The sequence below is a fragment of the Sphaeramia orbicularis genome, chromosome 11, assembly GCF_902148855.1.
Source record: "Sphaeramia orbicularis chromosome 11, fSphaOr1.1, whole genome shotgun sequence".
Taxonomy (NCBI): Eukaryota; Metazoa; Chordata; class Actinopteri; order Kurtiformes; family Apogonidae; genus Sphaeramia; species Sphaeramia orbicularis.
Window position 1 is genome coordinate 36,514,309 of NC_043967.1, and position 25,568 is coordinate 36,539,876.

General features: G+C 37.1%; 1 protein-coding gene across 1 annotated transcript; it reads right to left on the reverse strand.

Annotated features, from left to right (window-relative positions):
- Nucleotides 1-371: 371 nt before the first annotated feature.
- Nucleotides 372-24,457, reverse strand: rnf5 (ring finger protein 5). The gene is made up of 6 exons (XM_030147529.1): nt 24,088-24,457; nt 9,400-9,418; nt 4,220-4,332; nt 4,060-4,117; nt 3,874-3,985; nt 372-2,210 (listed from the first exon to the last, which is right to left on the reverse strand). The coding sequence occupies exons 1-6, from the start codon at nt 24,303-24,305 to the stop codon at nt 2,092-2,094; spliced, it is 639 nt and encodes a 212-aa protein (XP_030003389.1). The 5' UTR covers nt 24,306-24,457; the 3' UTR covers nt 372-2,091.
- Nucleotides 24,458-25,568: the final 1,111 nt, after the last annotated feature.

Sequence of the window (25,568 nt, forward strand, 5' to 3'; positions counted from 1 at the left end):
CCCCTGCAATAATTTATATTTTAATATTCTAAAGTAAATCTGGATTTCACATGTTCTCACCGGGTGGACTTTACAATAATAGTGACAATAACGACCAAAACCAGGCAGAGTGTTTTCATCAAGTTTTAATCCTCATCCATTTGGTTTTGAACAATGTCTCCAGGTTTAGTCTGTCAAAAGACTTGCAATAGTGACCTCCATCACTTATTTCACTGTCACATGAGTCTCATAATACAAAGTGTAGCTTAAACAGACGAGTATGCGAGAAATGACAAGCCCCAGCATCCGTAAACGTCCACTGGCTCCACAGAGGACCCACTCTCCTCTGACCCTGGTGTGAATGTTAAAGTGCTAAAAACCTGCTGTGTTAGTTCAGACGAGCACAGACAAAGGCCTTTTTTTTTTTTTTAGCATTTACTTTGGATTAAAACGGTGACACTTTTGTTTTTTAAAACAGATGTGAAGCGTAAAGGGAGATCCTAAATGTGCACAGTGAATCACATTAAGTCACATTAGTAGGGAAAGAAACTTTTACTATTAACTTCATAGGAGAGTTGACAGATTGGTTTTAGGCTGCAGGCCTTTTATTAAATCAACAAAGAAGTTCAGCACAATTTGTGAAAACCAGGAATCAGATCATTTTACTCTTGACAAAGCGTCTGGAGGCCACGTAGGTACATCTGGTCCTCCTGCGCTCTCTGGCTGGTCGTCCATTCGGTAACACGTACAAACTGCATTTACAATATTCATATATACAAATATATAATGTTTATACACTCACTCAGACACATACAATCAGGGGGGGAAAAAACAAAAACAGAAAAACAACTGGTTTATATTTTATCCCATTGGGACGCAATTCATCAAACTGCTGCTCGTCATTCTTGGTAAATTCTTGGCATGCTCACCTTTACAATTCCTCCCAAATTAGGCTAAATCAGTTGTGTAGCATTCCAATGTAGCTACTTTTACAAGAGCACGACTCTCCTCTCTAGTTAACTGTATGTCACATGGGTTTTTATTGTCAAACAGAGGAACTGGCCCTTAAAATTAAAAACAAAAAAAAAAAAGTACCCACTTGAGGTTTTCTCATTACGGAGAGAACTGAGTAGGGAAAGAAATTAAAAAAAAAAAAAGCAACAAGTGTGCCAACACACACTGCAATCACATCAGGACCATTAGGACAGGTGTGTATACAAATGACTTCACAGTGCAATGGCAGTTGTTGTTAAGACATGTATATAAAAAAAAATGCATCCATCTGTGCTATTTCTGTCCATTTCCATCCCAGTTTTGTTTTGAAGTATCAGATTCTAGATTTTTTTTTTTTTTTTTTTTCATCTGTAAACAGGAATATAATTACATTTCTCGCCCCCTGACGTCATGTACGTGTATTGACTTGATCTGCTACTCTTTGGCCTTCTGGAGAAAGGAAGGGTTACCATAGCAACACCTATGTCATCTCCTCCCCTCCCTCCCTCTCCTTTTCCTCCTCCCAGTTTTGTCACCCTCTGTCATCACGGCTCCTGTTTTAAGAATAAACCTTCAGAAAACAGAATTAGTCACTTCCCCCGTTTATCCTCCGCCCACGTCTCGTCTTCTTCGCTCACTTACGATTTAGCGACGCTCCGGCCCTAAACAAACTAATTTGACATAATACTGTGTCCTCCGCCTCCCCGCCAGCCCCTCAAACTGTCTTGTTCTGTGCGTTTTATCTACAGGTGCAGGTAGAGAGGGAGGGCTAACTGTTCTTGGGATTCACACAACACTTACTTCAGAAAGTGTATCTTGCATAAAACGAAAAAGGAAGCAGTTGGGTAGGGCTGAAGGTGAATCTGCCTTTCTGGGAGGACAGCCAAAATTCCTGCTTTTTTTTTGTTTTCTCCTTTTTTTTTTTTTTTAAATCCAACATCTTACAATGCACCGCTCTCCCAAGTTAGTAGTACCTGCTAAGAAATGTAACATGAGTGTGTGTCTGTGGCTTGAGCTAAGTGTGTGTGGTTTTTTTATTTATTTATTTTTGCACTCCTCCCTCCTGGTCGTCAATTCGCTTGTCTGTTATCTCTCCGTCGCGCCCCGTCCTCTTCTTCATCACACGCTCAGCAGCCAGAAGAAGAAGAAGATGGCCACGAAGAGGAAGAGGGAGTCTTGCCAGTTGTTATTGCCGTTGTTGAGGTTACCGTTGCCTTGGTAATCACCTGCATATTGATCTGTTGGAAAAAGACAGAGTAAGACGTAACTACTCCAGTGTCTGTCACAATACCACAATACTTTATTAACCCTTTCATGCATGAATTACGAGAACCTTAGTAAAGGTTTTTTTCTTAAGTGTTTTTATTCCTCCTTATACATGAAAAAAAAAAAAAAAAAATGCGATCCTTTTTTTTTTTTCACGGAGTTACAAAAATGTCCATACATTTAATTTTTGAAGTAAAGAAATGTGTTTAAAACCCAATATCAGAAAGGACGGAAGAGGATTAGGGCCACTGGAAAAAAATACAATAAACTAAGGTCCAATATGTATTTCTTCTTATTATTATTATTATGAGAAAAAAAGTCAGAATTCGGAGAAAAAAGTTAGAATTCTAAGATTAACGTCAAAATTCTGAGTTTAAAGTCAGAATTCTGAGGGAAAAAAAGCAGAATTGTAAGAAAAAAGTCAGAATTCTGAGTTAAAGTCAGAACTCTGAGTTTAAAGTCAGAATTCTGAGTTAAAGTTAGAATTCAGAGAAAAAAGTTAGAATTCTGAGATTAACGTCAAAATTCTGTTTAAAGTCAGAATTCTGAGGGAAACAAAGCAGAATTGTGAGAAAAAAGTCAGAATTCTGAGTCTAAAGTCAGAATTCTGAGAAAAAAAGTCAGAATTCGGAGAAAAAAGTTAGAATTCGGACAAAAAAAGTCAGAATTCGGAGAAAAAAGTCAGAATTCGGAGAAAAAAGTCAGAATTCTGAGTCTAAAGTCAGAATTCTGAGGGGAAAAAAGCAGAATTCTGAGAAAAAAGTCAGAATTCTGAGAAAAAAAGTCAGAATTTGGAGAAAAAAGTTAGAATTCTGAGATTAATGTCAAAATTCTGAGTTTAAAGTCAGAATTTTGAGGGAAAAAAAGCAGAATTGTAAGAAAAAAGTCAGAATTCTAAGTTTAAAGTCAGAATTCTGAGGGGAAAAAAGCAGAATTCTGAGAAAAAAGTCGGAATTCTGAGAAAAAAAGTCAGAATTTGGAGAAAAAAGTTAGAATTCTGAGATTAACGTCAAAATTCTGAGTTTAAAGTCAGAATTCTGAGGGAAAAAAGGCAGAATTGTAAGAAAAAAGTCAGAATTCTGAGTTTAAAGTCAGAATTCTGTGGGGAAAAAAGCAGAATTCTGAGAAAAAAGTCTGAATTTGGAAAAAAAAGTTAGAATTCTGAGATTAACGTCAAAATTCTGAGTTTAAAGTCAGAATTCTGAGATTAAAGTCCAGTGGCCTTAATCCTATTCCGTAAAAAAGTAATATGAAAACAATGAAATAAAACATTTTTAATGCTTCAAATCGGATGTTTTCTCACATTTTAACATATTCTAGTCCTAGTTATTACTCATGTCATGGAAATAACATGCAAAAAAAAACAAAAACAAAAACCTTTGTGTCTAACAAAAAACTGGTGATTTCCACTCAAACATGATAGTGCAGATCAGGTTTATGAAGACGAGCAAAGCACAAAGCACATTTTAAAGAAACAACAGCATCTTTTCCACCACAGGAACTTTAATTTACCCCGAACTTGAAAAGCTGGTTCTACTTCATTTCCGTCGTTCCAGTATATTTATGAAGTCAATCATTCATTCATCATCTCTTTTAGATTCATGTGAAATCAGGGTGTTGTATTTGCGGGTTTACCTGCTCTGTGAAACGGGTCGTTGGTGTTGAAGACTGTGGTGAAGAAGCCGAAGGGGAAAGCACCGATGCCGAAGGACATGTGAAAGCCAGTGTCGCCGAAGCCCTGGAACATCTGCAGCCACAGATGAACAGTCAGACAGTGAAACGCACATGAAGCACCGTCTGCACAAGTACAGATAGACTCACCCCGCCTCGACTCTCTGGCTCTGTTCTCTGTCCCTGAGGCCGAGGTGGAGTTTTCAACCTGGGGAACGGAAACAAGTCGACTGTGAGGTAAACACACACACACTGATGACTCCTCACTCAGTGTTTTTATTTTTATTTATTTATTTATTTATTTTTTTACCTGGGGTCCTCCTGGCTGGAGCTCCCTCTGCCGTACAGTGGGATGACTTTCTCTCTGCTGATGCCGGCTTTGCACACAGGACACTGCTGCCTGCTGGGCCGGGTCTCCAGCCACTGAGGAGAAAACCACTGAATAAGTCCAAAACAGGACAAACACTGTTCCTGATGAGTGTTCATCTAAAACCAGGGGTGTCAAACATACAGCCCGCTAGCCAAAACTGGCATATGAGATGAAATTATAATTAACCCATAAGGACCCAGTGTAACTTCTGTGGCAATTCCCAAATACATTTTTCTCTCTATTTAACCATCCCTATGTGATTTATCACCCTTTATTAGAATATTATCCTCTGAATTTTCCATTTTTCCAGTGAAAACCATCTATTTTCCTATGTTTAATTGACTGATCATTTAGATGTTCATAAAAGCTCAGAGTAAAGTCAAAAGTTATTATATCGAAATAGAAAAAAACTGAAGAAAAAGTGACTTTTTTTTTTAAGTACAATCTATCATTAACTGAACATAAACCAAGTGTCTCCATCCACTGTCATTGATCCAACTCCATGGGTTTTACTGGTGAATCAATGTTGTAGAAGATGACAGTGTTTCCACGGTAACTACGGAGCCTCTGAATGTCCAAATGGGTCATATCTGATGACCATGAAAAGATGACAAACTGTATTCTACACCAATTATTTACATGTATTAATAGAATTAGTGGGTGAACAGTTTAGATCAGGGGTCTCAAACTCGCAGCCCGCGGGATGATATTTTGTGGCCCCCTACTTGGCATCAAAGTTCAGCGTTAGTGTGGCCCTCACATAGTTCTCAAACGCTAAGTCTTGCCACGCTTTTATTTGTATTTATTTGTATTGTTTATGGGCTACCGTAGATAGTCTTGTGACAACTTTCAGCGGCATTTATTGTCAACGGTTTTCAAGCTAAAGTACCTGGGGAAGTATGAACGTTAGTCACTTTGTTGAAACATATTCCGGAGTGACACCAAGTGGATGGAAAATATCTGCCATCCCCCAGTTCCAGCCATGTCTCTAAAATGTGCCGCTGTCTGACGTCATTACTTAACTAGACATGCTGAGAAGTTTGCAAAATACCAGGGAGAGGAGAGAAAGAACCAGGTCGCCAATGTTAAAAAATGTCTATTGAGACAACATGATTTATTCAAGAAAGCAAGTAAAGAGAATAAAGCAGCAGTTGTAGCAGCTACGTGGTGGGTGAGATGATTGTTAGGGCCGGAAAGCCAGTCAAAGAAGGCAAGTTCATCAAAAAGTGCATGTTACTAGCTGTGAGGAAAGTAAAGAAGCCCTTATTTTTGTGGAATACTTGCAGGGTGGGGAAGCAAAATTTACAATATTTTGAGGCAGGGATTGAAAGACAGTGTATGACCAATTAGTTTATTGAAAGTCATGAGAATTTATTTGCCACAAGAAAATTTACATAATAGAAAATGTTTTTATTCTACGTGTCCTCCTTCTTTCTCAATAACTGCCTTCACACACTTCCTGAAACTTGCGCAAAGTGTTCCTCAAATATTCGGGTGACAACTTCTCACATTCTTCTTTAATAGTATCTTCCAGACTTTGTCGTAATAGTTTTGCTCATAGTCATTCTCTTCTTTCCATTATAAACAGTCTTTATGGACACTCCAACTATTTTTGAAATCTCCTTTGGTTTGACGAGTGCATTCAGCAAATCACACACTCTTTGACGTTTGCTTTCCTGATTACTCATATGGGCAAAAGTTTCTGAAAAGGTATGAATAATAGTGTTAGGTATGATTATGACATCAATATATGTTTGGTTTCAAAACAATTGACGTAGTGCCTGCTGAGAAAAAAACAACTAAATGTTAATTGTAAATTTTGCTTCCCCACCCTGTAATGCAGCCCAGCCGGACCCAGACTATACCTCCAGCGGCCCCCATGTACGTTCAGTTTGAGACCCCTGGTTTAGATCATTAGATGCTTTTGGTCAACGGGGGATGTTTGGGTCTTTATGGGTTAAGATGTTAACAATCAAGGGTGTCAAACTCATGTTAGTTCAGGGGCCACATGCGCCCGATTCAATCTCAAGTGGGTCACACCAGTAAAATACAATAATAATCATATAAACTGTATATGATAACTCCACATTTTTCTCTTTTTTTTTTTTTAGAGTAAATACAGTAAAATTACATGAAAACATGTTGACATTTACAACCTATCCTTTTCACCAAAAATAGGACCAGTAACCCTGTACCTCACCCGCATGTTCTATCAAGAATCAATAATAACTTAAATTTGTGAGTTTAAGTTCTGTCTCTATGTTAGAGTCCTGTGGTCTCGATGCAGGAGATCACTCTCCCAATAGAAGTGGGTGGAACTTTCACTGGAGGAGAACGCAACTAATTAAATTAAAGTCCATATGACTTCCTGTCAGGGCTCAATAGTAAGAATACTGATGTCTCTGACTATTTCCTTTTCATAATCCATTAAAATATGGACTATTCTGACTAAAGGCACATTTTTAATGTTTAAAAATGCCTCAAAAATGCAAAAATTTTAGGGAGGTCCCAGTAGCATTTCTTACATGCATACTTGAAAGTAAACTCTAATATGAGTCTCATTATGTAGTGACATAAAAAAAGATGTTTCTATAACAGAGCTGCAGCAACATGTTCTAAACACATTTATCAGATGAGAAAATAACAATACTGTCATGAATCCGCTGACCAATAACCAGTCGATCTTTAGTTCAGTACAAACAGTAAACTCTATATTTTCTCAGATCTGGGTGTGTGTTTATATGTTGATTTTTAGGTAGAACATTTGAAAAATAACCAAAGATGCAGTGTTTTTATTTTTTAGTCATGCAATGAAAACAAGTTATCCACACTACTACTACAACTACAATTACTACTACTACTACCACCACCACTACTACTACTACTACTACTGCCACTACTGCTACTACTACCACTACTACTACTACCACCACCACTACTACTACCACTACTACTACCACCACTACTACTACTACTACTACTACTGCCACTACCACTACTACTACTACTGCCACTACTACTACTACTGCCACTACTACTACTACTACCACTACCACTACTGCCACTACTACTACTACTACTACTACTGCCACTACCACTACTACTACCACTACTACTACTACTGCCACTACTACTACTACTACTACCACTACTACTACTGCCACTACTACTACTACTACTACTACCACTACTACTACTACTACCACTACTACTACTACTACTGCCACTACCACTACTACTACTACTACCACTACTACTACTACTACTACTGCTACTACCGCTACTACTACTACTGCCACTACTACTACTACTGCCACTACTACTACCACCACTACTACTGCTACTACTACTACCACTACTACTACTACTACTACCACCACTGCTACTACTGCTACTACTACCACTACTACTACCGCCACTACTACTACTACCACCACTACTACTACCGCCTCTACTACTACCACTACTACTACTACTGCTACTACTACTACTACTACCGCCACTACTACTACTACCACTACTACTACTGCCTCTACTACTACTACAACTACCACTACTACTACCGCCTCTACTACTACTACTACTACTACTACTACTACTACTACTACTACCACCACCACTACTGCTACTACCACCACTACTACTACTACTACTACTACTACTACTACTGTTTTAGATCTGTTTTAAGTGGTCTTGCCACATTCCAGAGGTTTCCAGTGGGGTTCGGATTTGGAAATTTGTAGTTGTCCAGAGTTGTTATGCCTTTAGTAGATTACCTAACCGTAATATTATTCAAGTAATTGCCGCATATAAATATAGTGTTTTTTTTCCCACAACTGCTGTTTTCACTAGAGTATTTCTTTTGTGACTACACAGTGAGCAGCTTTACTTTGCAAACGTGTGGAGTCTCAGGGAAAGAGGTGGTCAACAGAGGCATTAAGTGCATTAGCATGTTTAAGCTCTACTTAGTCAACTGACGGGAGTAGTTTCCATGCTGAGGTTACATCACCACCACCACCACGCGGTATGCTAATAGGTTAATGTAATAATGTGTTAAACCAAGGTGAGTTTTGGAACAGTGCTACCACATCCAGATCCAGTACAGATCTCCTCTGTAGTCCTGTTAGCTTTGTTTTTCATATTAAAGTGAAGCGATTAAAAGAATTCCTTCTGTTCTGTAAATAATCAGACGAAACAGAATAAAAGGAACACAATGTCCATATCAATCATTTGAAGCATCGGTCTGGGACGGCAGGCCATAGGTGTGAGCTGTCAATCATGTATTAAACCCCTCCTACCAGTCTGAAAACACCTGTGATAGGCTAAAATCGGGGCATCATAGGGTAGAGACTCTACAGCCTGAAAACAACAAGACAGGAGTAGATGCAGAAGCCTCATTTCCTCTCAGACTACTTGATTTATGGGTTTGACCATGGGTTTTCATGGAGCTTTAATTGAGGTTTAGGTTTAGATTGGAAAATTTGACGAATGAGTGGTTCCTCTAAAGACTTTTCTTGGTCCACAAAACTCAAACTATCCTGTAACATATTCATTGTTAAAGTCTCTTGTATTTACTTTTTTTAAACCATTGCAAGCGGTACTTTTTTCTTGTTTTCATTGATATTCATTATATGTGTTGTATAATTTTGTCAAAGAAAATATTCACTATATGTGGTGTACAATTTTGGCAAAGAATATATTTTCAATCCAATCCACTTTATTTATATAACGTATTTAAACAACATTTCCAAAATGCTGTACATCATAAAAATCATAAAACAATTAAAATAAATACACTAAAAACAATAAATAAGTACATAAAACTACAACAATACCATAAATAAAACAATAAAATCAAATAGTTAAATGTAATACAATAAATAAAAACAAAAATATTTTAAACCACAATCCTGAGTTCATGTACAGATAAAAAAAATTGAATTGGAGTGAACTGAAATTGTATGTATTTGTCTGTATCTTCCAGCCCTACTTCACAATCATACTTCATTATGTTATTTATTGGTAAAACCACAGAAGGTCTAATTGGCGAAAATACTAAAAAATACCCACATAAGTGTCAAAAGCTTTTAACAATGAGCAAATACAGAAAAAGTACTGACCTGATGCAGACAGGGCCAGCTGTAAAGACAGAACAAAACAAAGAGTTAATTTACATTCTCACACTTTAACAACACTGATTATTTCTATGAATCGACTTAATCTGAGTGGGTAGACTGAACTGGTCCTGGCTAAATTAATGTCCCAGTTTCCTGTTACCTGTCAGTATCCGGCCCACCGAAGCCCACCCACCTACAGACACCTGCTCCTAACAAGATGGCTGATTAAAGTAGCCCCTGCTCCCCATCGGTCGTATTAATTGACTCCATCTGTTGTCCACAGTTAGCAGCGCTCTGCCCCAGAAGCTGTCGCAGAGGCTGACCTGCTGCTGCATTGTGGGATAGCAGGATGAAGGTTTTGGGTTGGAGCCAAAAACAGAAGGAAGAAGAAGACATAGTCGCCAATATCTTGTCACTCGGATCGTTGTAACGGCACATAACGGCACCTAGAGAAGATTTTTGTTGTGTCTTAAGTGGCTCTGGTCAATACAGACTCCTTTATGGCAGTTTATTTTTCTGTTTCTTTTATTTCTTACTTTCTGTCTGTTCAAAGTCTAACAGAGAACCTTTACCATCCCCCATCAAAAAACATGTAATGTATGCGAAAACAGGGTAAACAATGTGTATGTTTAGTGCTAAATCCTTTAACCCCTGAGACATTATTCCAGGTAAACGTGCTGCTGTGAATTTGTAGAAGTAGAAGTGTCATAAAAGTGTTCAGTGGTTTTGTTTTACTGAGTGTTTCAGGGTCAAAAAATGATAAAATAACAGAAAAAGACAAAGAGGAATTGAAATTTGACAGGTTTTTACTAAATAAAGCACTTAGAATGTACATCAATAAAAGATTTAGGATGTTAAACATGAACTGTGAACTGGAACACACTGAACAACAACTATTTGAATTTTGGCCCAGTAGTTTTTATTTTGTGGTTCTGTTTTTTCTAAATCAGTCCAGCTGCTTTTTGACACCTGGTTGAACTCCAAAAAGCAGTTACACAGTCAAGACTCGGTAAAAACCAAGAAAAAAAACAAAGAAAGGAAAATCACCACAACACTGCAAACAACACTAAAAACAAACAAACAAAAAAAAAAAACACAAGGAAAACGGTGTAAAAAAAAAAAAAAAGTCCAAATTCACTCACTGCTCTGTGGTTTACCCCCCCCCCATTCCACAGGTGGTGGGGGTGCACTGAGCATGCTCAGATATCTATGAAAAGTCCAAGGTCTATTCTATCAGCACGTTTTGAAATTTTCCTATTGAACAAAGGGTTGAATTTTTACTAATATTGAAAATAAATCATACATTCAGAACAAGGTTACAATCATTAATGAAAACTAGCGAAATGACGAAAACTAGAATTGAAAAAACCTTTTCGTTAACTGAAATAAATAAAAACGACAATTAAAAGAAAAAAACGATAACTAACTGAAACTGTATTTTGTGCTTACAAAACTAACTGAAACGTATAAAAATTATGGATAAAATTCCCTTCGTTTTTGTCTTTGTCAACGTCAGATTGATATGAAATCAATTTATTTCCCTCCAGCAGTTTTAGCTAGCGGCACCATACGATATTTAACGGTCCGTCACTTCTCGTCACATGTGGTTTAGAGTCGTCTTCTCGTCCCCACTCTACCTAGAAACATGGAGACTAAAGTTGGGAGAAAGTAGCAGAGTTCTGTAAGGGATTTATTTGAATACGATGGAGAAGAAGATAAAAGATATAAAAAAAACTAAAACTAAGCATTTAGAAAAAAACAAAAACTAATAAAAACTAACTGAATTAGAGAAAAAAAACTCAAACTAAATAAAACTAAACTATAATGAAAAATCCAGAATTATTATAACCTTGATTCAGAACGCTCACCACAGACACGTCAGGGGCTGAAGAGTTAATAAAAGTATGATATGGCATTTCTATCTTAAAAAGTATCAAATTAGTGTATATGTCATTGTACAGAATAAGACCTGCTATTTTTTTTTTTTCTTTCACAAATTACTTGAAACATTGAAGTCAGGTGAACTTTTTGCATCTTTTTCATCAGCATACACACAAACAAAATTCTGGACTTTAGCCACACAGTGTGTTTATTAATTTACTACAACAGACTCCACCTGCTGTTTTATTATGGCTGAAGCTCTTCGTTCACGTAGCATGTATCACTATGTTCCATATTCTCTTGGTTTGTACATGGTGAACTCTGAGTATTTGATATGACTCATTCTGTTCCAACTCACCCAGGCCATAAGAACATGATGGAAACAGCTCAGTATCTCATTGGCTTGGAGCCTAGGTCAGGGATCGTGTTGAGAACGTCCATGTGAAAATTTCTATTAAATTCATGGGACTGTGCAAAAATCATACAGCTCTAACTCTACTGCTTTTTTTTTTTAGTTCTGAATTTTTGAAGTTTGGGCCTTTTCATCATTTTGTGATTCTCTGTATGTGTGGGTTTTTTTTTTCTAACTTGGTGCAATGGTGCATTTAGGTGGATTTTTGCAGATTTTTTCCATGCATTTATATTTGAATACTTAAAGCAGGGATGTCAAACTCATTTTAGTTCAGGGGCCACATTCAGCCAAATTTGATCTGCAGTGGGCCGAACCAGTGAAATAACAACATAATTACCTATAAATAATGACAACTCCAAACTTTCCTCTATGTTTTAGAGCGAAAAAAGTAAAATTACATACAAACTATCCTTTAAAACAGGGGTCTCAAACTCATTTTCTTTCAGGTTCCACATTCAGCCCAATTTGATCTCCAGTGGGCCGAACCAGTAAAATAATAACAGAAAAACCTATAAATAAGGACAATTCCAAATTTTTTTAGTGCAAAAAATAACATTAAATGATGAAACTATTTCAATCCAAAACAAAAAAGATGTGAATAACTGGAAAAAACTGAAATTTCTGAAGAAAAACTAGTACAATTTGATCAATATTTTGCCTCAACTTATCATTCCTACATGTCTATTATGGATCAGATCTACAAAGACACAAAATAGGCAGAATATTGTTAAAATTGCAGGTTTTTTTCTTTAGACATTTCAGGTTGTTCATATTTGTTGAGGTTATTGACATTTTCTTGTTAAAGGATATCAGAATTTAATGTTCTTTGCAATAAATCAAAGAGAAAAAATTGGTGTTGCCATTATTTAGAGGCATAATGTCATATTATTTTCACATTAAACCAAGAAGAAATTTTGGAGTCATTATTTCTAGGTTATTATGCTGTTATTTTTGAGTTTGATGCCCTTGACTATTCACATCTTCAGGGTAATTTTTGCATTTTGCACTTTGTAAATTCATCCCGCAGGCCAGATTGGACCCTTTGGCGGGCCGGATTTGGCCCCTGGGCCGCATGTTTGACACCTGTGACTCAAAGTGTCACAACCTCACCTAATGAGCAGTGTTTTTTTTTTTTCTTTAAAATATCAAACTACAGACGTCTCTCTTCACACTTAAACACTATTGCATAATATATATATATGCTTCTAAGTGTATATAATGTAAATATCAGTGTTTTATTTTGCTGTTTCATTTCATTTTAATGTAAAAACTTGCATACATGTGAACACCCTCTGTATAATTTCATCCCTCATCATACCTACTAAACCATTTTAATTAGAGCACAATGCAGAGAAACTTTACTTCTGCTCAGTGATAAAAAGTTAATTTCTAAAGGTCAAAACAGGCGGCATAATGTGCAACCCCAAGATAAGCACGTCCCTGCGATAAAAGCTTTTCACCAGAGAAACTAATAATAATGACAGACTTAATGCTATGCTGCATGTGTGACTTTTCTTCATACTCGTAACAGCATTAATGTGCTTCTGCAAAGTTCCGGATATTATGCAGAGGAACAGGCAGGACTTGTTTTTGTATCTTTGAATCATGAAAAAATGCCTCAGGTAGACTGAACCAAGTGACTCAATAATGAGTGAAGAAAATACCCCGCTGGTCCAAACACACCGACAACCATACATGTCCCGGTGTCAGTGCCCAGGTTTTGAGAGTTCACAGCTCGGCTCGATGTGGACCGTAACAGAGTAACAGCAGCTATCAGATTTCTGCAGAGAACGGCATTCCTCTGGATGCAAACAACTGAACAAAGCATAAGGCCTGAGTTAACATAATAAAGCATTGAGCTGTGATTCAACATGTGGCCGCATGCACAGTCGATCTGCTGTGACCTGAAAGTACCCGCATTATTTTTCAGAAGTAGACAGCCTTTCAGTGTGTCCTGATCACACAGTGTTTGCTCGCTCAGTCACACCAGATCTGTTAAAGCAGTGATATTTTGCTTTTTTAAATGGAATTATGCATTTTAAAACATTTCCCTGTGGCCTACATAAACTGTAAATGCTATGCTTGGGTCTGAATTCTTCATTAATTCAACTCCACAGGTCCATCTTCAACCCTATTTCTGAGTAATGACACCAGAAAGGTCGTTTTAAGTGCTGGCCCTTTAAATGCAAATGACCCACTTCATGCCCCGCCCCCTCCAGGTTGTTGGTTGTGCTGCTCTGTCCCGCTCAACCACTTGTGTTCGATAATACAACCAACAACTGAACATTTTAAGAAATCGGCTTGAAGTTTGGACATATTTTCAGTTTTCATTACAACCGCTGCTGCTGATAAACAATTATGTCGTACTCGGAGAAATGTTCATCAGAAGTCTTGACCTTATATGTGCAAATGTCGTGATGTAACTAGTTATAGATGTAACAAATTAAGAATGAATTGAAACAGGTTGTAGAAATCCATTCAGTTTTTGCCAAATGAATATAAAGATAGCTTTGCAGCACCTGGAGGGTTCAAATTCAAATTTTATGAACTATTAGGGTCCAAGTACACAAATAAATGAACCAAAGACTAATAAAAGTGGGTTTAGCAAAATATGACCATTTTAAACAGAGGCAGACGCTCATTTTCATAACAGTAAGTCCAAATCAGAAGGTAAAGACAGACCGGAACCTCAGCAACACCAGCCATTACTAATGTGGTCATTTCTTCTCCCAGCTCCTCGCTAATTGGGTTTGTCACTGAATGGGCAACGCAAAGCTCTTCTTTTTTTTTTTTTTTTTTTTTGCAAAAGAGAAGAAAAAGGGTAATGCTTCAGACTGACAAGCCACAAACATTGACCTGAAAGAAGAGGAACTAGATCAGGGGCGTCCAAATCCTGGTCCTCAAGAGCTGCTATCCTGCATGTTTTAGATGTATTCCTCTTCCAACACACCTGATTCAAATGATAAGCCTATCATCAAGATCGGCAGAAGCGTGATGATGACCATGAGGTGTGCTGGAAGAGGGAAACATCTAAAACATGCAGGACAGTAGCTCTCGAGGACTAGGACTGGACACCCCTTAAGTAGAGAATAATACCTCCTGGTGAGGTAAGGTGCGTCACCTTTACCTCTGGATGTCTGAACCATGGTGCATGTTTTTATTTAGTCTGGTTAGGTTTGTTGAGAATGATCTCATGAAATGGTGTTGTATGCTAGTTGTTACGGCATTTGGCGTGTTATACGTGCGCATTTTCGACCTCTTTGCATGTAATTTGACGCCATTTGATCGCGTGTGAATTGACGCCAAGATCTCCGGTTCACATAACGCTAACTGCTAACTGTCAGCGCACGGTATTTGATGCATTGATTCAGGTTGGACGGGTGCTAATACCTGCGTGAACATAAAAGCGTGAAAGCTTATAATGCCTACAAATAACACGCCAATTAAAAGTGGCGTTTATATTTATACGTGAGTCCTGATATCACATTCGTTTTGTTTTAACACTGCAATTTTTTATTTGTTCAACACTCAAATATGTTTTAAGCGTCTGCTGAGTGGTAGATTTTAAGAATATGCCCAAATGCACATAAATTGTCTAAATTGTTAGTGTACAGAGTGAATCTCCGCCAAATTCAGTGAAAAAGAAGCCATTACTGAGGCTTAGAATACACACAAGGAGGACATTTATCTCTGAAGGCCACACTTTCAAAAATATGCAAGTATTTGGCTTTTCTGCAACATCCCATGAGCTTAGATGTTCTCATGTCAATTATATTCAGAAAATCCATGACATAAACTGGAAAGATGACTAAATTCTGGTTGATTCAGCCTGGACCGAGCCTGTAAAAAGCCTCGCTCTACTTGTGTTGATCTGTTTAATATCTGATGTGTCTGTTTCTAATGCAATGAGGTCTCATTCTGCGGAGGGGAAGTGTTTTCTGCGCAGTCGGAGTGGACTTAAACTAAGACGTCTGCTCCTGCGGGTCATAAAGATGCCACCTGCTCATTAACCTCAAAATATTAAAGCGACGTAAATTTCTCCTTCACACAAATCATCCCTCTGGACTCTCCACAGTCGGGTTATTTATGGCAGGGCAGCTATCAACTATTGGTACTTTAATATTCACTCTAACACCCAATGGAATATGGAAAAGGGGGGGGGGGGGTGTCAGGGGGGCAATCTATCATAAAGAAGAGCTTGCTCAGCAGGAATGGAGGCTGTTTCTTGGATATTTGTCAGCCACAATTCAACGCCATCAAGAATATCCAACACCAAAAGTAAACAGCTACAGCCTCTGGTGCAAGACAGGAAGCTGTGCGAGTGACCGATGTTTGTTTTTTGTGGTCATTTTGGCAGCGGGCGTTGTGTTTTGCTGCAGCTGAACCCCTGGGGAAATGCCAGATGAGCTACACAAAGCAATAAACTGTGTCAGAGAAAAAAGCCACTTCAGTTGAATAGATGCAAACAAGAAAAATGTTTATTTAGGATTTATATTTAAGGGAAATGAGACGTAATCTTTCTTTGAAATAGTACTATTAAATGCAATAACTTTGGGAACACACTACAATATATGACTCTGCATATGCCTGACTTAAAATATATTCAGTAATATTGTGTATAATAAATGTTTTGGTTAAAATACATTTATTCTAGTTAAATAAGACATAAGCATTTTAACATAATACTGAGAAAACTAGCTAAAAGTGTACTATAATCAGATTTATTAGTACTATTTGTGTTTCATTGTAAATAGTTATTTTGCTTCCAAACCAATCTTCGTCATATTGCATCAACTATATCGCCTTCATGTCACTTCATTGTCCTGGCGGATCATTTCTTGCAGCGCAGATGAAATTTTGATGTAAAGTTGCAGCAGTGAAGCTGACGTCAGCACCTTTCCTGCTTGCGGAGCTTTACATCACTGTTACATCACGTTGCACTGAACTTTAGGGAGAGGAGGGCAAGGAGGGGAAACACCAGTAACACGGCAACTGGGTTACATCAGACCACAACAAAGCAGCTTCAGTTCACCTGCAAGAGATTTTTTCTACACAAAGCAACCTCTAACTGGACCAACAATTAAAGTGTTAATCTCACCTACGCATGGACAAACTTAAACTACATATACAGGTTTATTTTATTGTACAAACTTTGGAAATATCTGTAATTCTATGTTGTTTTGAGGAAATTTTCCTTAAGCTAATATAAGTTTAATATAAGTCTAATATAAGTTACATTGCTACAAGGCGAGTCTTCTAATCTAACAGTAGATTAAAAAACTATAATGGAAAGTTGAGAAGACTAACTGTTCTGAGCATGTCAAAGAGTCAAAGCATCTTTCTGGAGAAGTAGAAGAGGATGGTGATGAAGTAAGATGCCATAGGAAAACTATGGAAAAAGAGCTTGTTTTGTGGCTTGTACAGATAAGGAAAAAATATAATAAACTAACAAATAAACTTGCTTGATGGAGGCAGCGGTAGGATATAAGAGGTAAAATAAATGCTTTTGTCATTGGAGTCTGGGGGCTTTAAAAACTATAGACCACCGTCAGAAAGAACATCTGAATTCTAACAGTGGCATATTCATGTTTTCCATTGATTTGATACTGTGTAGAGTGTGTTACGACTCACAACATTAGTATTAGTCAGAGCCCAAGATCCTTCATTTACTACAGCAACAAGCCTTTTGCTCAAAGCGAATGAGCATAAATCAATACAATCTATGAGGAAGACATAAGAGGGGAAAAAACAACAATGGCACAGCTGGCTGCTTATAAGAGGGTGACGTACTGTCGACTAAATAAACCTCTTTAGTACATGTTTTCATGGGGCTCGTGGCATTCTACTACTTAAAGGTCAACTATGGGATGTAGTATTAGAAATAAGGCTGTGGTATTTCATCATTTGGAGGAAGTGTCAATGTAATGGTGATTATTATAATTATTATTATGCTACTGTTTCAATAGGCATTATATATTTGAACAAACGGTAAAGAGGAACGCTTCATGGACCTCCAGGCAGTAATGAAAAACAGTAAAAGAGGTAGTCAGTGGTGAAGTGACCGTCACGGCTTCACATACTGTTGGTGGATTCTTGGTTGTCTTATTACTTGTGTAAAAAAAAAAGAAGTCAATAAAATGTTAATTGCAAAAAGAAAGGACTGTTTGGCTGCAAAGTAAAGAGATGAAAATACTGTAAATAGAAGGAAATAAAAAAAATGCCAGATTTTTTTTAGGTGGCTGAAGTGTAACTGAACTGAAATAAATAAAGATGCCCTAACTTGATACGAGACAGCTGTTTATTATTCAATATCTTGGGCTCAGTGCCTGTACTATAGGTCGATCCATAGTGTGTTGTAAATGAGAATAAGGGTAATATGGCCAAAATATTAAATTCTGAAAAAAAAAAAAAAAAAACATTGGTAGTGAACACTTCAGTCAGTCAAAAAGACAAAAAGATGTATATAAAGAAATAGGGTACTCATCGAGGACAAGGACAACCATCAATAATCATCCTACAGAAACGAGCCTTAAATCTTGATTTTTTTTTTTTTTTTTCAAAATTATGAATTATTTACATGATTTCTCAATTGTCTTTCTTTACTAAAGCTGAATGCTACATATGACTGAAGAAGCGCATTCACAATTAAAATATAAAAGAAGCAAACAGGTGTCATTGTGAATTTGTGTTGAGTAACAAAGGTATTCTGAGGATTCATCTCAATTTTCTGATTGCATTTTTCTTCATTCTCAGAACGCAAAACCTGGATTAACAGAATTATTTTTATGTCATTCAAATCAGGAAAAGAAATGACCACACACTAATCATCTGATACAAAACCCCTTCCAGGAAAATTTGGTCAAATGACTATTAAACTAACTGTAAAAAAGTGAGTAACCTGGATAAAACAGCTGACAGTGACATGTCACATTAACATCATGCGACCCCTCTAAGGAAGGCTACAGGTTGTAGCCAAAAAAAAAAATCTACTTTTTTTCCACCTGTCTGACAAAAAAGAAAAAGAAATCTTTAAAAGTGAGTAACTATTATTTTTAGAGCTCTCGTTTTCCCCTAAATTCAGTGATTCCAGCTGAGAATCTTTGACAACATCAGCCACTTTCAGAGCCATGATCAGCAAATACAGATTTTTTTCCGTGCCACTTCTAACTCTAACTAAAACATCCATTCTCTTGGCTTCTGTTGCATTAAAAGGTGCTACTTTCCAGGTCAAACCCACTGATGACGAGAAAAAACATCCACAAAGACCAATGTTTATGTTCTTTCCTTCCTATAGGCACCAAAATGCGTTGCCTTGACCTTTTTCTGCACTCGACCTGCTTCTGTTTCCAGTACATACTCCACAATCTCTAAAAACTATATGCTGTTATCATAAAGATAGAGAGGAGTTACCATTTTCCAGTGACTCATGCAGACTTTTACAACTGAATAATTAGCATAGCTCCAGGTTTGACCCTGATGCTGGCCCTAATCTCACATCAGCCTCACCGTTGTTAGTCAACACTCATAACTCATGAATGAGACGCACACGTGACTCAACATGTGTACATTTTCAACACAAAGCAGTTTGAAGATTAAAACAAAGATACGGCAAAGCAGTAGAACCACAATGGAAACGTGAAAGTTAAGCCGCCGCTAACAACCGATGTCATTTTGTTGAGGCTGATGGTTCTGGTAATATGCCTTAAAACTATGAAATATAGCCTAGCAGGTAAGTTCGGGAAAAAAAAGTGATGTCAGTTTAGCCAAAAGAAAGAGGTAAAAATCCTCACATCAAAGCAGCATTTGAGTATCACCTGTCACTGTTGCATGTGCAGAAGACTGACAAAACATTTGTCTATACGGCAAACTGACTGAGTAAACACAGAGTGAATAATTAGACTGTTTCTGACTGAAAGAGTGAAGTTAATATGTGACTCAAGATGGTGACCCCGGCCTGACCTTCTCCCAAACAAACTATACATCATCAGCTGAGGCCATAGTATTTTTACTGCTGATGTACCTGTACTTTGATTCCTATTAATGCATCTTCATTCGTCTGTTCCACTCCATTTCAGAGGGAGATATTGTACCTTTTACTCCACTTCTTTGTCTGCCAGGTTAAGTTATTTCACATTACAGCTTTTAAACTACATATCTCCAAACAGGCACACCCCAGACAGTTCAGACTCAACCCAGAAAGCAAGATTTCATCCTTCAGTTTATCACTAATGCTCAAAATTGCCACATCTGACTGTATTTTTGACTAAAAATGTGAGCTGGCACATCCAAATATTAAAGATTACCTCTATTTTCTTGTATTATTCTAATAAAATAATAACAATTCTTGTAGATGTGCTTTGAGTTCATAGTAATTTAACATCATATGAGTCAAGTGGCCATGTATTTAGTATCTTTAAACTTGATTTTAAATTTCAAATGAAAAACAATCGCACACATATTCACCATGTAGTGACTTCAGCTTAATATTTAATATTTCACCTGACAATTATAAGCTTCCCCACCTGGCAACATGAGTAATAACACAAAATGAGGACTAAAGTTTTACAGTTTTAAATGATCCTCCTTCCCTTATTTATCTGCACTCATGAAAACTTTCTGTGCTTCTCACATGCACTGTTGTACATTAAACAACCTGGTAACAGTAGTAAAATGCAACACACACATTAACACAGCAGTAATATGCATCCAAAATATCTCTGACAGGCAATTTTGCTGCACAGTGACTACTTTGACCTTTCATAGTCTAAATACTACTGCTGATATGCTGATGATATTACTCTTTTTTATTTAATTTCTAATTTTTTATTTTTATTTTTTACCGTTTACTTTGTTACTGTCTTTCATATACCCAAACCCTATCTTTATGCTGAGCTCTTGCAACTCATTTCCAAAACAGTTTTTATGCAAATGGCAAATAAACTGATTCTGAATACTTGGTCATTTTGCTGCACACTGATTACTTTTCCCTTTCATATTCTGCATACTAATGGTGATGATACTCATATAGTGGTAGTTAATACCTTTTAGTTGTAGTGGGGTGTTTTTACAGTCTTTAATAAGTAGTTTTACTTCACTACCAGCTTTGAATAATTGGCCATTTTGCTGCACAGTGACTACATTTCCCTTTCATATTCTACATAGTTGTAGTTAATACCTTTTACTTGTAATGGAATGTTCATATTCAAAATACTAATGCTGATATGCTGATAATATACTCTTATTTATCTAATTTCTCACTGTTTTTTTTGTTTGTTTGTTTGTTTGTTTTTTTACCTTGTTATGGTCTGTCAAGTATCTTTATGCTGAGCTCTCGCAACTCCTTTCCAATACAGTTTTTCTGCAAATGTCAAATAAACTGATTCTGATTGTCAATACTTGGTCTTTTTGCTGCACAGGTACTACTTTTCCCTTTCATATTTTACATACTAATGCTGATAATGTTCATATAGGTTCTACTTGGAGTGGAGTGTTTTTACAGTCTTTACTCAGTAGTTTTTCTTCTCTAACAGCTCTGAATTAGGGATGTAACGATTACCGGTATAATGATAAACCGCGGTAAAATTCCAGACGGTTAGTATTACCGTTTGAATTCTAATTATCATGATAACCGTGTTTGATTACAGCACTTTTAGGGGAAAAAAACATATGTAAAGCTATGCTTTTATGTCAAATATTTGAGTATAGTTTTAATTTATTACAGTTTTAATTGTATATACCTAATATTTGGAACCAATATTCACTTTTAAAGTCTTTGAAAAGGTTCGTTAAGCATCTTTGTGTTATTTATGTAATAAATTATACACATTTTCAAATCGGATTTTATATATTTTTTGTGTGTTTTTTGTCCTTTTGTGTTGATATAGTAGGTGAAAGTGAAAAAAATAATAAGCAGATGATATAGATGAAGTTGTGCTGGAAAAAAAGATCCCAAACATGGATATAGTAAACATTTGCTTATATAGTATATAAAGGCAAAATACAAAAGAACTGAAAAACTGACAAAATAGACTCAGACCACTAAGGGTTAATATTTGAATGTTTCTGCAACAGAAGGTACATTGTACATGTTATTTTATGTTTTGTTTTGTTTTGTTTTTTTTAAATATAACTTGGTTAAATTCTTTCAGTGTGTGTTTAAGTACTTTTTGAACATTTTGAGAACAATTTCAATAATACCGTGATAATAATGATAACCGTGATAATTTTCGTCACAGTAACCGTGATATGAAATTTTCATATCGTTACATCCCTACTCTGAATACTTGGTCATTTTGCTGCACAGGTACTACTTTTCCCTTTCATATTCTACATACTAAAGCTGATAATGTTCATATAGGTTCTACTTGGAGTGGAGTGTTTTTATAGTCTTTAATAAGTAGTTTTTCTTCACTAACAGCTCTCAGTACTTGGTCATTTTGCCCCACAGGTACTACTTTTCCCTTTCATATTCTACATACTAATGCTGATAATGCTCATATAGATTCTACATGGAGTGGAGTGTTTTTATAGTCTTTAATAAGTAGTTTTTCTTCACTAACAGCTCTCAATACTTGGTCATTTTGCTGCACAGGTACTACTTTTCCCTTTCATATTCTACATACTAATGTTGATAATGCTCATATAGATTCTACATGGAGTGGAGTGTTTTTATAGTCTTTAGTAAGTAGTTTTTCTTCACTAACAGCTCTCAATACTTGGTCATTTTGCTGCACAGGTACTACATTTCCCTTTCATATTCTACATACTAATGCTGATAATGCTCATATAGATTCTACATGGAGTGGAGTGTTTTTATAGTCTTTAGTAAGTAGTTTTTCTTCACTAACAGCTCTCAATACTTGGTCATTTTGCTGCACAGGTACTACATTTCCCTTTCATATTCTACATACTAATGCTGATAATGCTCATATAGATTCTACATGGAGTGGAGTGTTTTTATAGTCTTTAATAAGCAGTTTTTCTTCACCAACAGCTCTCAATACTTGGTCATTTTGCTGCACAGGTACTACTTTTCCCTTTCATATTCTACATACTAATGTTGATAATGCTCATATAGATTCTACATGGAGTGGAGTGTTTTTATAGTCTTTAGTAAGTAGTTTTTCTTCACTAACAGCTCTCAATACTTGGTCATTTTGCTGCACAGGTACTACATTTCCCTTTCATATTCTACATACTAATGCTGATAATGCTCATATAGATTCTACATGGAGTGGAGTGTTTTTATAGTCTTTAGTAAGTAGTTTTTCTTCACTAACAGCTCTCAATACTTGGTCATTTTGCTGCACAGGTACTACTTTTCCCTTTCATATTCTACATACTAATGCTGATAATGCTCATATAGATTCTACATGGAGTGGAGTGTTTTTATAGTCTTTAATAAGCAGTTTTTCTTCACCAACAGCTCTCAATACTTGGTCATTTTGCTGCACAGGTACTACATTTCCCTTTCATATTCTACATACTAATGCTGATAATGCTCATATAGATTCTACATGGAGTGGAGTGTTTTTATAGTCTTTAATAAGTAGTTTTTCTTCACTAACAGCTCTCAATACTTGGTCATTTTGCTGCACAGGTACTACTTTTCCCTTTCATATTCTACATACTAATGCTGATAATGTTCATATAGGTTCTACTTGGAGTGGAGTGTTTCTATAGTCTTTAATAAGCAGTTTTTCTTCACCAACAGCTCTCAATACTTGGTCATTTTGCTGCACAGGTACTACTTTTCCCTTTCATATTCTACATACTAATGTTGATAATGCTCATATAGATTCTACATGGAGTGGAGTGTTTCTATAGTCTTTAATAAGTAGTTTTTCTTCACCAACAGCTCTCAATACTTGGTCATTTTGCTGCACAGGTACTACATTTCCCTTTCATATTCTACATACTAATGTTGATAATGCTCATACAGGTTCTACTTGTAGTGGGGTGTTTTCACAGTATAAAATGAATGAATGCTGTGAGTACTTCCACCACCACTGAGCCTGAACCACTTAATTCCTCCCCAGATCAGAGTAGATCACATGTGCAGAGACAGAACACATTTATACAGAGGGCTGAAGTTCACATTACATCCAACAAACAAACAAACAAACAAACAAACAAACAAACAAACACTACAGTATTATTATCAGGACAGCACCACCCTGTCTCGAGCCCACTTCGGCCGCTGTGATCTCCTCCACTACTGCGGGCACGAGCTCCAGACTACACCGCGCGGAGCTATAGGCGTGACCCGGCGCGTGGAGGAGCTCACAGTGACGGTTAAAGGAGGCCGAAACAGTCCGGTATAAACAAACACAACAACACCACCCACCTCCCGCTACCAGCCCCAACCCCCAACCCCCCCTACCCCCCTCGGCTCGTACCAGAACAAGTGGCCGCACATACTGATGACAGCGTCCCGGGCAGTGTCCAGACAAATGTTGCACTCGAAGGTGGCCCGGTCCCGCTCCCGTTCGCCCTCCCCGCTGCCGCTGCTGCTGCCTCCCGGTCCGTCGCGGTCGTTGCTGCTCTCCCCGGCCGGGAATCCTCCCCAGCTGGCCGGCCCGCCGTCACTCGAGGACCAGGGATCCGCGGCCGCCATAATGTTTACGGTACCAAGTAAAGAGATAAGGCTCCAACCCTAACCCACACGGGCCCGACCCGAGCTAACGTTAGCCGTGAGTCCGACTCAACTACAACTGTCACCGGACCGAGACAGGCTCCTGCTGGATGGAGCTGTACCTGCGACGGCACTTCCGGTTCCGGGAAAACAAAGGCGGAGAAGGGTGGAGCGAAAAGTAACACCGCCCTTTTTAAAAACCACCAAAACAATCACTGTAATTCAGGGGTGTTAAACTCATTTTAGTTCAGGGGCTACATTTAGCTACATTTGATCAGTAAGATAATATCATAATAATATATAAATAAATAATGTCAACTCCAAACTTTTCTCTATGTTTTAGTGTGAAAAAAGTAAGATGACATAATGAAAATGTTTACATCTACAAACTATCCTTCAAAGCCATGTAAATAACACAAACAAAGTGAATAAATAAGTGCAATTTTAACAATATTATGCTTCAGTTTATCATTTACAGACATGTTTATGTTTATGCATTTGGCAGACGCTTTTTTCCAAAGCGACTTACAGGGGAAAACCAATTAAATCAATCAATCAATCAATCAAATTTTATTTATACAGGGTGGGGAAGCAAAATTTACAATGAACATGTAGTTGTTTTTTCTCAGCAGGCACTACGTCAATTGTTTTGAAACCAAACATATATTGATGTCATAATCATACCTAACACTATTATCCATACCTTTTCACAAACTTTTGCCCATATGAGTAATCAGGAAAGCAAACGTCAAAGAGTGTGTGATTTGCTGAATGCACTCGTCACACCAAAGGAGATTTCAAAAATACTTGGAGTGTCCATAAAGACTGTTTATAATGGAAAGAAGAGAATGACTATGAGCAAAACTATTACGAGAAAGTCTGGAAGATACTATTAAAGAAGAATGGGAGAAGTTGTCACCTGAATATTTGAGGAACACTTGTGCAAGTTTCAGGAAGCGTGTGAAGGCAGTTATTGAGAAAGAAGGAGGACACATAGAATAAAAAACATTTTCTATTATGTCAGTTTTCTTGTGGCAAATAAATTCTCATGACTTTCAATAACATAATTGGTCATACACTGTCTTTCAATCCCTGCCTCAAAATATTGTAAATTTTGCTTCCCCACCCTGTATAGCGCCAGATCACAACAAAAAAATTATCTCATGACACTTTTTAGAGTTGGTCAAAACCAGACTCTAAGCCAATTTACAGAAACCCAACAGAATCCTCCAGGAGCAAACACTT